We start from the raw sequence: 18849 nt of genomic DNA on the forward strand, positions 1-18849 counted from the left end.
CATTTTGGTTTATAACCGCGGTCGGTTTTATTAAAAATATAAAACTATTGACCGAAGTTGGTCGATTTTTTAAAATGACTGGCTGAAACAATCGACCGATTTCGGTCGATTTTTTGAATATTAATTTTAATGTATTTTATATGAAAAAAAATAAATTTCGCGGGATGCTAAAATAGTTTTCCGTATTTTTTGCCCCAAAAACCAACCGAAGTCGGTCGGTTTCGTAAAAAAAATAAAAATATATACAACAACAACCTAGTATAATCCCACTAGTGGGGTCTGGGGAGGATAGTGTGTACGCAGACCTTACCTTTACCCTTGGGTAGAGAGGCTGTTTCCGATAGACACTCAGCTCCCTCCCTCCAAGAACTCCCCACCTTGCTCTTGGGTGACTCGAACTCACAACCTCTTGGTTGGAAGTGGAGGGTGTTCATCACCAGAGCAACCCACTATTGTAAAAAAGAATGGAATATAAGTAATTATATTTGAAGGAGGTCAAGCATCACCAGTGAAATTAGGTGCTCACACTTAGCGAAATTGTCACGACTCGAAATTCTCACCTTCGAGACCGTGATGCCGCCTAACATTTCACTTACTAGGTAAGCCAGCATTAGAATAATATTAGCCATTTTAAAATAATTTTAAACTAATCAATAACAAAGAAACAAATGTGAAAGTAAGGTCTGAAATGTAGTGAATAATCCATAATAATAGCGATGTCTAAATACCATCCTAGAACTAGAGTCACAAGTACACGAGTTTCTAGAATAATATAAATAAAGGTCTGAATAAAATTTAAATTGTTTGAAATATAATACACAACTGAGATAATATAGAAGAGAACTTTAGAACTGCGAACATTGTGCAGTTATACCTCTAGTCTCCACTGGTAGCTGTATCCGGGCAAATCTACAGTACGCCGTTGGGACCAACTCCGAAATCTGCACAAGAAGTGCAGAGTGAAGTATCAGTACAATCGACCTTATGTACTGGTAAGTGTCGAGCCTAACCTCGACGAAATAGTGACGAGGCTATGACAAGATACGTATGTAAACCACTTGTACAAGTATATACAAATACAAAGTAACAATAATACAACAAATAATAATTTATAAATTGGGAGGGAACATGCGAAAGGGAAGGATATAATAATTTCAGCAGGAGGAGTGTTACTTAGCAGCCAATTAATTTATCAACAATAAAATGAGCAAATGATAATATGAAAATGGCACAGCACCACCCTTCGTGCTTTTACTCTCATTTGACACGGCATCACCCTTCGTACTTTTACACTCTCAAATGGCACGTCAACACCCTTCATGCTCTTACACTCACAAATGGCACAACAACACCCTTCGTGCTCTTACACTCACAAATGACACGGCAACACCCTTCGTGTTTTTACACTCTTCCTTATCATAAAAATAATAATATAAATTCGGAAGAGTTTTTAAGTGCGGGGATATACACTTATCAATCAATTCAATACCAAATACCGACTTCACCTTCCAAATATTCAACAATAATTAAATGAATAATAATTTCACGAATAATGATCAAATAATGAATAATAAACTTAAGCGGGAATATCTTAATTAAATAAATAATTATTCACAATCAAAAAAAAAATTCACTCGCATGCTTTGACTCAAACACAACGTATAAGTACTCGTCACCTCACATATACGTTGTACCCGTGCATTAAATCATGTAGCAAATAGATAATTAAGTCTTACTCCCTCAAGTCAAGGTTAACCACGACACTTACATCGCTTTGCAACCAAATTTTAAGAATCCAATAAACCTTTGCCTCGTGAATTCGTGTCTGAAATCCTCAAATCTAGTCATAAACAATTCAATATACTCAATACAAATCGTAGGAATAAATTCCATATGAATTTAAAAATTTTTCAGATAAAAATCTGAAATTCATTTTAAAATTCAATAGTGGGACCCACATCTCGAATCTCGAAAAAACTCATGAAATCCGAACACCCATTTTGATACGAGTTCAACCATACAAAAATTATCGAATTCCGACATCTGATCGGCTTTCAAATCTTCATTTTACATTTTTGGAAAATTTTATAAAAATCTGATTTTTCTTCCATAAATTCACGGGTTCATGATGTAAATGAGTATGGAATCATAAAATATAATCAATATAGGATCAGGAACACTTACCCCACTGTTTTCCCGTAAAAATCGTCCAAAAATTATTTTACCCGAACTAAAAATCGAAAATGGTGGAAAATTAGTCAAAATCCCATTTCAAGAACTTAAGTTATATTTACCCAGATTTTACTCATCGCGATCGCGAACATTCACACGCGATTGCGAAGAATAATTTTTTCACTGCCCAAATTAACTCTACACGATCGCAGACACATTCACGCGATCGCGGAGCACATGATTCCAACTCTACGCGATCGCAGCCCTCATAGCGTGTTCGCGAGTCACAAACTCCTAGAGCTACGCGATCGCATCCCTCTTCACGCGATCGCATAGAACAAATTCAGCAGCCCCCCAGTTAACCCTACGCGATAGCGAATATCCCCACGCGATCGCATAGATCAAAACTCCACTGCCCAACTAAGCCTACGCAATTGCAGACACATTCACACGATCACGTAGAAGAAAAACAGAATTAGATATCAGAAAATTCCAACGGTTGTTCAAGTCCAAATTTTTGATCCGTTAACCACCTAAAACTCACCCGAGCCCTCGGGGCTCCAAACAAAACATGCACACAAGTCCAAAAATTTCATACAAACTCGCTCGCGTGATCAAAATACAATTTAACACCTAGAATTACGAATCAGATACCAAATCAAATGAAATTTTTAAGAAAACTTTAAAACTTCTATTTTCACAATCGAACGTCTGAATCACGTCAAATCAACTCTGTTTCTCACCAAATTCTACAGACAAGTCATAAATGACATAACAGACCTATAAAAATTTTCAGAACTCGAATCCAACCCCGATATCAATAAAAGTTAATTTGTAGGCAAATATTGAAATCTTTAAGCCTTTAGGCTTCTAGTTTTCGCCAACTGGCGATAATTCAAGTTAGGGACCTCCAAATTAAATTTTAGGCATACACCCAAGTCCCAAATCACGATACGGGCCTACCGGAACTGTCAAAATACTGATCCGAGTCCGTTGCTCAGAATGTTGACCAAAGTCAACTCAATTGAGTTTTAAGGCTCTGTTTCACATTTTAGTCAATTTTTCATATAAAACTTTCCGAAAAATTATACGGACTGCGCATGCAAGTCGAGGAATGATAAATAGTGATTTTTGAGGTATTAGATCATAGATATAATTATTAAATTTAAAGATAACCTTTTAGATCATCACATTCTCCACCTCTAAAACAAAACGGAGTTAGAAAAAGTACGTGGGCTGGTGAAAAGGTGTGGACATTTACTCCGCATGTCCGACTCGGACTCCCAGGTAGATGCTTCTATGGTTGACCTCTCCACTACACTCGAACTGAAGGGTAGCTCTTAGACCTCAACTGTCGGACCTGCCGGGGTAGAATAACTACTAGCTCCTCTTCAGAAGTCAAATCTTTGTCCAATTGGACTGAGCTGAAATCTAACACATGGGACAGATCACCATGATATTTCTGAAGCATAGACACATGGAACACCGGATGAACCACTGATAAACTAGATGGTAATGCAAGCTTGTAGGATACTTCACCCACCCTTTCAAGAATTTCAAAGGGTCCAATATACCTAGGGCTCAACTTACCCTTCTTTCCGAACCCCATTACACCTTTCATAGGTGAAACCCGGAGCAATATTCTTTCTCCAACCATAAATGCAATATCATGAACCTTATGGTCAGCATAACTCATGAACCTTATCCAGAGCATCTTGTACCAAATCGGTACCCAACAACCGAGCCTCTTCCGGTTCAAACCATCCAACTGGCGAACGACATCGCCTTTCGTATAATGCCTCATATGGAGCCATATGAATGCTCGACCGGTAGCTATTATTATAAGCAAACTCTGCAAGTGGCAAGAATTGATCCCAAGAACCTCCAAAGTTTATAACACAAATGTGTAGCATATCTTCTAATATCTGAATAGTGCGCTCTGATTGTCCGTCTGTCTGTGGATGAAATGTTGTACTCAACTCAACCCACGTGCCTAACTCATGTTGTACAACCCTTCAGAAGTGTGAGGTAAATTGCATACCTCGATCTGAAATAATAGACACGGGCACACCGTGAAGGCGGACAATCTCACGAATGTAAATTTTAACTAACCGCTCTGAAGAATAGGTAACTGCCACCGGAATGAAATGTGCTGACTTGGTTAACCTGTCCACAATAACCTAAAACTGTGTTAAATTTTCTCTGAGTCCGTGGGAGCCAAACAACAAAATCCATAGTGATACGCTCCCACTTTCACTCAGGAATTTCTAACTTCTGAAGCGAACTACCAAGTCTCTGATGCTCGTACTTAACTTGCTGACAATTCAGACATCTAGCTATATACGCAACTATATCCTTCTTCATTCTCCTCCACCAATAATGTTTCCACAAATCTTGATATATTTTGGCGGTACATGGATGAATAGAATGCCTGGAACTGTGGGCTTATTCCAGAATTAATTCATGAAGTCCATCCACATTAGGCACACAAATACGACCTGCATTCACAGAACTCTATCTTCCCCTACAACAACCTGTTTGGTATCACCGTGCCGAACCGTGTCCTTGAGGACAAGTAAATGAGGATTATCATACTACCACCCTCTGATGCGCTCATATAAAGAAGACCGAGCGACTATGCAAGCTAAAACCTTACTGGGCTCCGAAACATCTAACCTCACAAACTGATTAGCCAAAGTCTGGACATCTATAGCTAACGGTCTCTCACCAACCAGAATATAAGCAAGGCTGCCCATACTCACATCCTTTCTACTCAAAGCATCGGCCACCACATTAGCCTTTCCGGGATGATACAAAATGGTGATATCATAATCTTTCAACAACTCCAACCATCTTCTCTGCCTCAAGTTGAGATATTTTTGACTGAATAGATACTGCAGGCTACGATGATCAGTAAATACCTCACACGAGACACCGTAAAGGTAATGTCTCCAAATCTTCAAAGCGTGGACAATGGCTACCAATTCTAAGTCATGAACAAGATAATTCTTCTCATGAACTTTCAACTGTCGCGACGCATATGCAATCACCCTGCCATCTTGAATCAATATTGTACCAAGCCCAACGTAAGATGCATCACAATACACCGTATAAGATCCTGAACCTGTGAGTAATACCAACACTGGTGCCGTAGTCAAAGCAGTCTTGAGTTTCTGAAAGCTCAACTCACACTCATCTGACCATCTGAATGGAATACCTTTCTGGGTTAGTCTGGTCATTTGGCTTGCTATAGATAAAAATCCCTTCATGAATCGACGATAATAACCTGCCAAACCCGGAAAACTCCGGATCTCTGTAACTGAAGTAGGTCTAGGATAATTCTGAACAACCTCAATCTTCTTAGGATCCACTTTTATGCCTTCTGCCGATATAACATGCCCCAAAAAGGCAACTGAGTCTAACCAAAATTCATATTATGAAAATTTGGCATATAACTGATTATTCTTCAAAGTCTGAAGCACACTCCGAAGATGCTGCTCATGCTCCTCTCGACTGCTGGAGTAAATCAAGATATCATCAATGAATACAACCACAAAATAATCCAAACATGGTTTGAATACCCGATTCATCAAATCCATAAATGTTGCTGGGGCATTTGTCAACCCAAATGACATCACTAGGAATTCGTAATGCCCATACCGAGTCCGAAAAGCTATCTTAAGGACATCAGATGCCCTAACCTTCAATTGATGGTAATAATACCTCAAATCGATCTTTGAAAATACCTGGTCACCTTGAAGTTGATCAAATAAGTCATCAATTCTTGGCAACGGATATTTGTTTTTGATAGTGGTCTTGTTCAACTGTCGATAATCTATACACATCCGCGTAGAGCTATCTTTCTTCTTTACAAACAGTACTGGTGCACCCCAGGGCGAGACACTGGTCTATTGAATCCTTGATCAAGCAAGTCTTGTAAATTCTCCTTCAATTATTTCAACTCCGGCGGGGCCATACGGTATGGTGGGATAGAAATGGGCTGAGTGCCCAGAGCCAAATCAATACAAAAGTCAATATCTCTGTCGGGTGGCATTCCCGACAAATCTGCAGGAAATATTTCTGGAAATTCATGAACCACTGGTACTGAGTCCATAGAAGGAATCGCGAATATAAGCCAAATAGGCTAGACATCCTTTCTCGACCATACGTCGAGCCTTCATATAAGAAATAACCTTGCTGGTAGAATGACCAAGAGTTCCTTTCCACTCTAATTGATATAACCCCGGCATGGATAGGGTCACCGTCTTAGCATGATAATCCAATATAGCCTGATAAGGTGACAATCAATCCATTCCCAAGATGACATCAAAATCTACCATATCAAGAAGTAGAAGATCCACACTAGTCTCAAGACTCCTAATAGTAACCACAAATGAATGATAGACATGATCTATCATGATAGAATCTCCAACCGGAGTGGACACACACACAGGAGCACTCAGAATCACGAGGAATCACCAAATATGAAGCAAAATAAGAGGACACATAGGAATAAGTAGATCCTGGATCAAATATAACTGAAACATCTCTATGGCAAACTGGAACAATACATATAATCACGGCATCGGATGATTCGGCCTCAGGCCTAGCTGGAAAAGCATAAAATTGGGGCTGGGCCCCACCACTCTAAATTGTGTCCCTGGGACGACCTCTAACTGACTGGCCTCCACCTCTAACGGTCTGACCTCCACCTCTAGCTTCCTGACCCCTACCTCTAGCTAGATGAGCAGGCGGTGAAGCAACCGGTGCTGGAACCATAACACGAGAACCCTGTTGCTGCATGCTGCCCTGAGACATGGGGCAGAATCTAGCAATGTACCTCAGATCACTACAAGTATAACAGGACCCGACTGCTGTGACTACTGACCCAAACGGGCCGAATAACCATTGTAGTAACTCTGGAGTGGTGGTGCACTTATAGGAGCTGAATGTGCACTAATAGGGCCGTGACTCCCTGAAGCACTGAGAGATGCCTGAAGTGCTGAATGAAACAGTATGGGAGGATGATCCCTACCAAAATTACCCCTGCCTCCATACGAGGCACCACTGAAACCACCGAACTGATGAGGCCTCTTATCAGACCTCTGCCCTCTCTCATGTGCAAGAACCATCTCGATCCTCCTTGTGACATTAGCAGCCGCCTGAAAGGAAATCGCACTTCCGGCCTCCTTGGCCATCTGAAGCCTAATAGGGTGAGTGAGTCCCTCAATAAACCTCATCCCTCTCTCTCCCTCAGTAGGTAGTAAAAGAACAACATGACCAGCTAAATCCACAAAACGGGATTTATAATGAGTAACAGTCATACTGCCCTACTGTAGATACTCAAATTGCCTGCGGTAATCCTTTCTCAATGTGATAGGGAGAAACTTCTATAGAAATAGCCGTGAGAACTGTTCCCAGGTCAATGCAGGCAATCCAACGGGTCTGGTCAATGTATAATCTCTCCACCACCTCTTGGTGGAACCCGTCATCTAAAATACAACAAAATCGACCTCATTGGTCTCAACTATACCCATGTTCCGCAGCACCTCATTGCAACAGTCAAGATAATCCTGTGGGCCCTCAGAAGGTGTACCACTAAAGTGAACTGGAAAGAGCTTAGTAAACTTATCTAGTCTCAATAAGGCCTCAGAAGATATGGCGGGCCTATCATCGGCCTGTGCCACAACAACTGGCTGAACTACCTCAACTGGCGGGATTGCTGGAGCCTAATTCTGGGGGGCCATCTGCTCCGGAGCGGGAGTAGTGGGAGTCGGTGCTCCTCCCCCAGCATGTGAGATGGCTGGTGCCACTGGATATGTACCATTATGGGCCACGCCCTCCATAAGACTCACCAAATGGACTAGAGCGTCCTGAAGCACTAGAGTAGCTATAAATCCTTCTGGGACTTGAACTGGTCTAACCGGTACAGTCTGAACGGGAACCTCCTCCTGAAGATCCACCTGAAGTTCTACAACAGGTGTTGCTGCTCGAGCTCTAGACTTAGCTCTACCTCTGCCTCGGCCTCTAGCACGACCTCGGCCTCGACCTCTAACCCTACCCCTGGCCATAGTTGTCACTGGGGGCTCTGGTCCCTGTCCGTTGGTAGATGTATTACGTGTTCTCGCCATCTGCGAGAGAATAAGAATAGAATGGTTCAATTATCGATTATAGAATAAGATTGCACGACAGGATATGAAAGAAGTGATATTGTTCCTAAACTTCATAGCCTCTGAGAGATAAGTACAGACGTCTCTGTACCGATCCTTCATACTCCATAAACTTACCCGTGACTCGTGAGACCTATGTAACCTAGTGCTATGATACCTATTGTCACGACCCGAAATTCCACCTTCGGGACCGTGATGGCGCCTAACATTTCACTTGCTAGGCAAGCCAACGTTAGAATAATATTAGTCATTTTAAAACAAGTTTAAACTAATTAATAACAAAGAAACAAATGCGAAAGTAGGTTATGAAATGTAGTGAATAATCCATAATAATAGAAATGTCTAAATACCATCCCAGAACTAGAGTCACAAGTGCACGAGCTTCTAGAATAATACAAATAAAGGTCTGAATAAAATTCAAGCTGTTTGAAATAATACACAACTGAGATAATATAGAAGGGGACTTCAGAACTGCGAACGTTGTGCAGCTATACCTCAAGTCTCCACTGGTAGCTGTATCCGGAAAAATCTACAGTACGCCGCTGGGACCAACTTCGAAATCTGCACAAGAAGTGCGGAGTGTAGTATCAGTACAACCGACCCCATGTACTGGTAAGTGCCGAGCCTAACCTCGACGAAGTAGTGACGAGGCTATGACAAGACACGTATGTAAACCACCTGTACAAGTATATACAAAATACAAAGTAACAATAATACAACAAATAACAATTTATAAATTGGGAGAGAATATGCGAAGGTGAAGGATATAATAATTTCAGCATGAGGAATGTTACTTAGCAATCAATTAATTTATCAACAATAAAATGAGCAAGTGATAATATGAAAATGGCACGGCACCACCTTTCGTGCTTTTACTCTCATTTGACACGGCATCACTCTTCGTGCTTTTACACTCTCAAATGGTACAGTAACACCCTTCGTGCTTTTACACTCACAAATGGCACGATAACACCCTTCGTGCTCTTATACTCACAAATGGCACGGCAACACCCTTCGTGCTTTTACACTATTCCTTATCATGAAAATAATAATATAAATTCGAAAGAGTTTAAGTGCGGGGATATACACTTATCAACCAATTCATGCCAAATACCGACTTCACCTTCCAAAATATTCAACAATAATTAAATGAATAATAATTTCATGAATAATGATCAAATAATGAATAATAAACTTAAGCAGGAATATCTTAATTAAATAGACAATTATTCACAATAAACAAATTCTATTCGCATGCTTTGACTCAACCACAACGCATAAGTACTCGTCACCTCACATATACCATGTATCCGCATATTAAATCATGTAGCAAATAGACAATTAAGTCATACTCCCTTAAGTCAAGGTTAACCACAATACTTACCTCGCTTTGCAACCAAAATTCAAGAATCCAATAAACCTTTGCCTCGCGAATTCATGTCTGAAATCCTCAAATCTAGCCATAAACAATTCAATATACTCAATATAAATTGTAGGAATTAGTTCCATATGAATTTACAAATTTTTCGGATAAAAATACGAAATTTATTTTAAAAATCAACAGTGGAACCCACGTCTCGAATCCTAGAAAAACTCATGAAATCCAAACACCCGTTCCGATACGAGTTCAACCATACAAAAATTATCGAATTCCGACATTGGATTGACTTTCAAATCTTCATTTTACATTTTTGGAAGATTTTATAAAAATCTGATTTTTCTTCCATAAATTCACGGATTCATGATGTAAATGAGTATGGAATCATGAAATATAATCAATAGAGGATAAGGAACACTTATCCCAATGTTTTTCCGTGAAAATCGCCCAAAAATCATTTTATCCGAGCTCCAAATCGAAAATGGTGGAAAATGGGTCGAAATCCCATTTCTAGAACTTAAGTTCTGTTTGCCTAGATTTTTACTCATCGCGATCGCGAACATTCACACGTGATCGCGAAGAACAATTTTTCCACTGCCCAAATTAACTCCACACGATCGCAGACACATTCACGCGATCATGAAGCACACAATTCCAACTCTACACGATCGCAGCCCCCATCACACGTTCGCGAGTCACAAACTCCCAGAGCTACGCGATCACATCCCACTTCACGCGATCGCATATATTAAATTCAGTACCCCCCCCCCAGTTAACCCTACACGATCGTGAATATCCCCACGCGATCGCATAAAACAAAACTCCACTGCCCAACTAAGCCTACGCGATCGCAGACATATTCACGCGATCGCGTAGAAGAAAAACAGAATCAGATATCAAAAAATTCCAGCAGCTGTTCAAGTCCAAATTTTTGATCCGTTAACCATCCGATACTCACTCGAGCCCTTTATGTTCCAAACCAAACATGCACACAAATCCAAAACCCTCATACGAACTCGCTCGAGCGATCAAAATTTTAAAATTTTTATTTTCACAACCGAACGTCCGAATCACGTCAAATTAACTCTGTTTCTCACCAAATTCGACAGACAAGTCATAAATGACGTAACAAACCTATAAAAAAATTTAATACTCGAATCCGACCCCGATATCAATAAAAGTTAATTTGTAGTCAAACTTTAAAATCTTTAAGCCTTTAGACTTCTAGTTTTCGCCAACTGGCTATAATTCAAGTTAGGGACCTCCAAATTAAATTCGGGCATACGCCCAAGTCCCAAATCACGATACGGACCTACCGGAACTGTCAAAATATTGATCCGAGTCCTTTTGCTCAGAATGTTGACCAATGTCAACTCAGTTGAGTTTTAAGGCTCTATTTCACATTTTAGTAAATTTTTCATATAAAACTTTTTGAAAAATTATACGGACTGCGCACGCAAGTAGAAGAATGATAAATAGTACTTTTCGAGGTCTTAGATCACATAAATAATTATTAAATTTAAAGATGACCTTTTGAGTCATCACAGAAATGTCGTTCTCATTTTTATCCTTTAAGAGTATATTTTATATTGGACAGAGTAGTAATTTTTGTTATTTTCCTAAGGGATCTTTACAAAAATAGCCGGCCATAATCATTGTTTACCTTTTCTAGCCATATACATAGATTATACATTGATTATATACAATTATACACATATAATACATAAATTATGCAAATATTATACATCCAACGGCTATTTTTAGTTTAAGTGTTTGGATGTGTAGCTATTTGGGTTAAATCTTCTTTTCCCAATACGTAGGAATAGTCATTAATTAGTTTTCTAATATTTAGGGATAATCATTTAATTAATAACCTAATATTTAGGACTTTGATATGAAAAATCATATAATTATCGTTTTGTTGTAAAATATTTATTTAAGAGTCCTTGACGAGCTTCTTTTTTTTGTTAAAAAGTTTTAGGTTTAGTATTGTTTATTTTCTTTTTCTTTTTCAGAACTCCTTTTCTTCGTATAATTTATGTAATTTGATTATACAATGAGATACAATAATTTATTCTTTTTCTGACATGTTGAAAATAATTCATATAATATTTATTATTATTTAAAAATAAATAAATTGTATTTTATTCTTGAAAAAAATTATTATTTTCTATCAAGTTGTTAATCCTGTTTGTGTCTCTAAAATGAACAAGGGAATAACCTTTCAAAAAAAAAAATCAAAAAAGTCATTAAGTTTTGAAGGATTATATGTGACTGCTGAAATTAAAAAGAAGCACGATAACTTATGAATTTAAAGCGATTGAATTAACAATTTAAATAAATTTTTAGTTAAATATATTGACTGATACTTGAGAACTTGTATGAAGATTAATAATTTTAGGAAAAATTAACTTTTATTTTATCACTCAAATATAATATTTATATAGTATTTTAAAATTCTTTCTTATTGAGATAATGTACACGCGCAATGCGCGGTTCATAAGACTAGTTCATATAAAATGATATGGAGGGAGTAATATGGAATATTCTCTTCCAAAAAAGAAGAAAAAAGGAAAAAAGAGAAATGTATATTTTTAAATCTAATCGACGTATGTTTCGGCTTATATTCCTACTACTGTAATAATCTTCACCACTTCCTTTTTGATTGTATCGAAAGGCCCAATGAATTAGCATTTAAATATGTAATATTTTATATATATTTTGGTTAGTGAATGAAATTAGTTTTGGTTGGTCGGTCAATTTGTATTTTGCAAAAAAAAAAAAAAAAAAAAAAAAGAATTTCTTGAATTATTTTGGCAACATGGAAGCTAAAACTTGGGTCGGGTCAACCCGTCCAAGGTCCAATAAAATTGGATTGGCAGATTCCAGACAAAGAAATTACTGTGGAAAAAGAAAAGTGCTGCTTCTAACTCTATCCTCTTCCCCTCATCGTCTATTGCGAAAGCTTTCTTCTGTGAAGCAAATGGCGACAATGGCAGCTCTGCAGAGCTCGTTTACATCTCTTTCGATCTCCTCCAACTCATTCTTGGGCCAACCTTTTTCTCCTCCTCTCTTCCCTCCTCTGGTACCATGCTTTACTTACCACTCTTTTAAATTTCCTTCTATTTTTACTTACTGTTGTCCATTGATAGTCTCCTAGTATTATTTTTTTTTAAAATATTGGTTTCTCAAATAATGTGCTTTGTGAATTTGGGTTGTTAATGGTTGCTTTATTCGTATAAGACTTGGTACATGTTATTTTGCTGGAATTGTCTTGCAATTCGTGGAAACAGGAGCCTTGTCGTAACTAGTAAAGTTGTTGCTATGTGACCAGGAGGTCACGGGTTCGAGTGAAAACAACCTCTGCATTAGCAGGGGTAAGGCTACCCCTGCGTACGATAGACTCATAGACCCATGTGGTCCGGCCCTTCCTCGGACCCGCGCATAGCGGGAGCTTACGGTGATAGAAACTCTATACACCAAGGTGCATTTGGTATAGAGTAAGATGTTTATTTTCGGGTATAAAAGTTGGTGACATATATGTATTTCAATAATAATGTCTAAGTATTTATTAGAACATGTGAGGTTAATTAAGAGTTGAAAATTTTATTAAAAGGAAAATGATCATCAGGGCTTTGGTTCAACTATAGAGGTAGCACAACATGATGTGTGGTAGGAAAGGAATGGGTCATGGATTCGATCCTGACTGGTGAATGAGATCTGGTATTTAAGTAGAAAAGGGTTGAGCCTTGGGGTTTGCTCCCTTTCAAGGTCTCAAGTTCGAAATCCACTGGGTGCAAACAATTTCTGAGGGTCATCGGACTGGGTAAAACCTGAATTAACCGTGGTGCACTTGCGGGAAACTCCTTGCCGAGGCCCTGTGCACCCCCGGGATTAGTCGGGGCTCAAAGAGACTCGGACACCCGGTGCAAAATCAAAAAAGTAGAAAAGGGTAGAGGGACTAACACATCCATCTAGTTTTGAAGCTGGAAATAGCAGTTTTCTCCATTATGTAATTTATGTATGTGTGTATATAAAGAAAAGTGACTTCCGCCCAAGTGTGATATAATTCATTTTTCTCGTTTCTGCGGAAAGGATTTTCCTTGAGGAAAACATTATCAAATTTCAAGGCAAGGAAGCACTTGAAAACATTTTCCTTGAGGAAATATATCTCGCGTACCAAACACACCAACTAGACTATGGATGAGATTGGTGCAAAGCTAGATCAAAGATTCTTTGTCAGCGGGTGCGAAATACCACTGCACTTGTAACTACTACTATGTGATAGTGGGTTTGAACTTAGTGTGTGTCTGTATTTTAAGTTGCTCATACTTTAAGTTGAGGTGGCGCGGTTGCCATACCACATCTTCCCTGGGGTTAATGTGAGTTTCACCGATTACTTTAAATGTAGTTCATTCTGTATGTTTGATGCTTTTGTTTGCGAGTTTCAAAGTGAACTGTCTTTGTTTTGGTCTTGCATCGACTTAATTAAGAGGAAGATATGCTATTGAAGAATTGATTTCTACCTGTAGATATGTAACTGCTCTTCCAAGGTGCTAACTGTGGCCAAATTCTTGATCATTTTAGAGGCTCTCAATGTTTCAAGTTCTGATTTTGATCTATCTGTTGTTCAACATAACTGGACAAATAACTTGTTGATAGCAAAAGAGCTGTATTCGCGGTTTAGCATGTAAAGACACTTAAATTCCATAGGATGAGTCCTCCATATTTATTAATAAATATGAATGAGTAGTTGAAGAGAACAATTTTATGTGGAAATCAACTCTCCAGAGTGTACATCATAATAAGTTCTTAAATGAAGCTTCTAGACATCTTCAACATGAGGGATTAAAAACACCCGTTACATGATAAGCAGTTGAAGCAAAATATTGATTTCTGAATATCTTCTTCAAAATATGGACTTGCTGTATTTAGGTTGATGCTCCTTACTACAACTGTTTACTAGTCCTCTTATATTGTCCTGCTTGCGTGACTTGTCTTTTTCACGCGTCAAATTGCAACAAGATAAATTTTTGTTCAATTAACGACAGTCTTCAAATGATACTTTGCAGGTCAAATCAACACAAAGTCCAGGTCCCATTGTAGCCAAGGTTGGTATCTTAGATCTATTTTTGGTATTTTCTCTGCTATCAGGTTGTGTACTTTTTCCATGACCCAAAAAAGAAGATTTTCTTGTAAGGTGCTTAGACTAACTTAATAGCAGTTCGGAACAACTGCCAGAAAATGTTATCTGTTGGTGACTCAAGGCACACATTCTTGTAGTTGGAAGAAATGAAAATGAAGAGCAGATAAAATGTTATGCTCTTCCAAGGTGCAACTGTTGGTGATTCAAGGCACACATTCTTGTAAAAACGTTCTTCATTTTCATTTCTTCTGCAGCTTAAGCGATGGGAGCGTAAGAAGTGTAAGCCAAACAGCCTTCCGGTGCTACACAAAATGCATGTGAAATTGGGAGATACAGTAAAAGTGATATCCGGCCACGACAAAGGTAAGATTGGAGAGATCACTGAGATTATCAAGCACAACAGCAAAGTCGTCGTAAGTGAGATAAACTTGAAAACCAAGCATGTGAAGAGTAGAGATGAGAATGAACCGGGCCAAATAATCAAGGTTTTCAATTTCTTTCCTTCTCACTGTATCTAACTTTCCTATAAGTTAATCTCATGTTTCTCTTTTGTTATGGCTCCAACTTATTCAGGACTGAGGCATAGTTGTTGTCGTTCTCTTTTGTTATGGATAAGGCTAACATAAACTAATCAGTCTTCATGAGAAAATAACTTTTTAAGTCTGGTGCTTTCAGATTGAAGCTCCTATTCACAGCTCGAACGTGATGCTTTACTCGAAAGAGCAGAAGGTAGCCAGTCGGGTGGGTCATAAAACACTCGACAACGGGAAAAGGGTCAGGTACCTCGTAAAAACCGGAGAAATTATTGATAGTGCAGAGAACTGGAAGAGAGCTGTCAAAGAGAAGGAAAAAACAACAGAAGCAGTGGCTGCTACTTCTTAGAAGGCTGGCTAGTGAAATCTAGTTGTTGTACTTTCTTCAATTCTCCATTAATGTGTTATCTGTATGTATTTATTTGTAGCCACTCCTTTAACCATTCCTACAAAAAAGGTTGTTCAATGCAGAAGGGAAAAGGTACACTAACAATTTTGTATTTGTATTTATTGTAAAAGTTCCATACCTCAAAAGATGGTATATTTGGCTCAATCTTAATGCAAGACCAACATGAATGTTACCGAATTAGATTTAATTCTTTTTTTTTTTGTTGAGAAAGAAGCTAGTAAGGTAAAGTTATCTCTGTGTGATCTGCAAGTCACGGGTTCGAGTCGTGAAAGCAGCCACAACTGCTTGTATTAGGGTAGATTGTTTAAATCATACCCTTAGGAATACGGTCATTTCCTGAATCCTGCGTAAATGCGGGATGCTTTATGCAACAGACTGTCTTTTTATCATTCATCAATTAGCTGGGGTGGTATGAGAGAACTTGCACAACTTTGAATTAGTAAAAACAACGAATCAAAATATAGTATATATATGAAAATTGACAAGTGAGCAAATTCACAACTTCTGGCTCGAGTTGCATAAATGTGTTTCTATATATAATCAAAAGAATGTAACAATAAGAAAAAATTAATAGTTCTAGTCATCCACCTTTATATTATTAAAATAAGGGAAAATTTTACATAAAAATAACTGTGCTCCCTACTTTTCAATTTTATAACTCATATTTCAATTTACAACCAACTAGCCCAAAACATAATAGGTTAAGATTTAACATCCAACTCTAATAGGTTCTCGAAATTACTATTCAATTTTTCAAAAAGATTGCTCAAGCTTTTAAGTTAATTTTCGAATCAGTAACTGTGACTCAAATAGTAGTTCAACAAACCAAATCCATTTGGGTGGTGAAAATTAGATTTTTAACAAGCTTAAATATGTTGGTTTAAATTTTGAATTTGATTTTGTGAGAAATTTGGAGTAAGTGTTATTTAGACTTGATAGAAATAGTATAAGGAGGTTGTATATAAAATTTGAAGTTATTTAATGGAGATTTGGACTGATTTTGAACAAGAATTGCAACTGAAAATCGTGGAAAAAGTCCGTTTACGACGCTTGTATAAAGGTGTATAAGATGTGTTTATACACTCATATACACTATTATACAAGATTATACATAATTATACAAAAAATTGACTTCGTCTTCTTCCTTGCGTCTTTTCTGAAATTTAACTCAAATCTACTCCAAATCAATTCAAATTTAAATTTTGAACTCCTTTTGATATTTTCAATCAATTGGAACAACACCTAATCCAAACAACTAACAAACTCAAAAAATTATATTTTCGAAAGCGAAGCTTTGAATGGCCTTCAATGGTGGACTTCTACTCTTTAATTTTATTACATTGCAACCAGGTGACACAAGGGGAGAATCAGTAATGGAGGACGGGACCTTGGAGCATATGTAGAAGATGTGAGAAGAAAAGAGAGTGAAAGACAAAAAAAATAAATGAATTAGCGTTACTAATTTACTATGGGCTAATGGCAATGGGTGCAAAAAAAAATTTAAAATATGTATAACCTCGGCCAAACCAGGTTAGAGCTTCAAATATGGGTCATTTACGGATGAGCTATAGGCCCAAGTGATATTTGATATAATTTTGTCTTTAAATTCTAGATCTATTTTCTATTATATAGAAGAGTCAGGAAGCAAGTAGGTTATAGTCGACTCGCCCCTTCTCACAGAATATTAGTAGAAAAATATAGCACAGGAGATCGATAAATGAAAAACAAAAGATTTTTACGAGTTTATTTATTTCATTTTTTTCTATATAAATTGAAGTGGTCATAGGTACAAAAGATTTTTACGAGTTTATTTATTTCAATTTTTTTCTATATAAATTGTAAATGGTCATAGGTGAGGTGACTCTGCTTGCCAACGAGGGGATATATGGACATTTCATAGATACTCCTTTGTGTGCTTGTGCAAGTTTTTTTTTTTTTTTTTTTGGTTAATTGGACTATTATATATATTATATTACCAACTAAAGTAAAGCATTAGCATTGTTTATAGGGAGATCTTAGATCTCCCCTGCGCTATGATCAAGAGTGTTAATATTACAGTACAAAAATATTTTGGCCATCTCCAAACCACCTCCATTTTGGAGTCAAAATTGGAGAAATTTTGCTCTAATCCACCTGCAAATTTTCTCCATTTTGGAGGATGAACAGTCTCACTCCAAATTTATTTTACACTATTCATCCATTCTATCATTATTCTCTATTATTTTATTATTTTTTATTATTATTTAATCTTTTTAATTTATTGTATTATATATACCTAATTATGTTTATGTAATATCTTTATAATATTAATTTTACATCTTAATTTTGGCGTATAATTTTGATAAAATAATTTTTGTGCATATATTATTTTTATGTAAAATTGTAAGTTAATTTTATTATAAGTTATAATTGTATAAAAAATATATAACCATCACAAAAATGAAAGTTGCAAATATAAAATACAAGATGTTGCTAAAATTGAAAGTGAAAATTGAAAATACATTAAATTAAAAATACATAAATTTGAAACTACATTAAATAACATAATAATTTAGTAGAGAGGTAAGTCGTTTCCAGATACACCAAAATCATTAAAGAATTAAGTAAATGAGGTAAAGGATTATTGTGTTTGTGGCTGTGGAAATTGTTGATTTCTTTTATCCATTATTCATTTTTGTTCTTGTCGCAAAAATTTACGATGATTCGTATCGACAATAGAATTCACATCGATGAGTAAATTTTATTTACTTCTTTGAGTTCTTTTAGTCTCAAAGCTTCTTTTTTTTGCCTTTAAAGCTTCTTTTTGTCTCATTTGAATCTTTCATCACCTCACCAATTTGACTATTTTCTGATTGGACCATTTTTATATAATCTTCATCTATTTTTTCTTTATTTTTGCTTTCTTCACCCCACTAGGTCGTTGTCATGATGTGGAATCACTTGCAACATCCTCATTTAAAATAATTTTATTTTAAATGGTTATATTATAAAGAAATATAAATTATATGGTATGAATATGTAAAAAAGGAAAAAAGATTGGA

The 18849-nt window shown here is 37.1% G+C and overlaps 1 protein-coding gene across 1 annotated transcript; it reads left to right on the forward strand.

Annotated features, from left to right (window-relative positions):
- The first annotated feature begins 12617 nt into the window (after positions 1–12617).
- On the forward strand, positions 12618–15988 carry LOC104093389 (large ribosomal subunit protein uL24c-like). Its single transcript, XM_009599120.4, has 4 exons — positions 12618–12805; positions 14793–14831; positions 15121–15351; positions 15542–15988. Exons 1-4 carry the CDS (start codon positions 12704–12706, stop codon positions 15746–15748), a joined length of 579 nt encoding a protein of 192 aa, XP_009597415.1. The 5' UTR covers positions 12618–12703; the 3' UTR covers positions 15749–15988.
- Positions 15989–18849: the final 2861 nt, after the last annotated feature.

Source organism: Nicotiana tomentosiformis, chromosome 8 (genome assembly GCF_000390325.3).
Source record: "Nicotiana tomentosiformis chromosome 8, ASM39032v3, whole genome shotgun sequence".
In the NCBI taxonomy this organism is placed as follows: Eukaryota; Viridiplantae; Streptophyta; class Magnoliopsida; order Solanales; family Solanaceae; genus Nicotiana; species Nicotiana tomentosiformis.

Bases quoted from the DNA above. Each gene is read 5' to 3' on its own strand.
- LOC104093389 (XM_009599120.4), top strand. From the start codon at position 12,704: ATGGCGACAATGGCAGCTCTGCAGAGCTCGTTTACATCTCTTTCGATC. The intron at 14,832-15,120 runs GTTGGTATCTTA...TTTCTTCTGCAG, and splicing joins CAGGTCCCATTGTAGCCAAG to CTTAAGCGATGGGAGCGTAA. The intron at 15,352-15,541 runs GTTTTCAATTTC...TGGTGCTTTCAG, and splicing joins AACCGGGCCAAATAATCAAG to ATTGAAGCTCCTATTCACAG.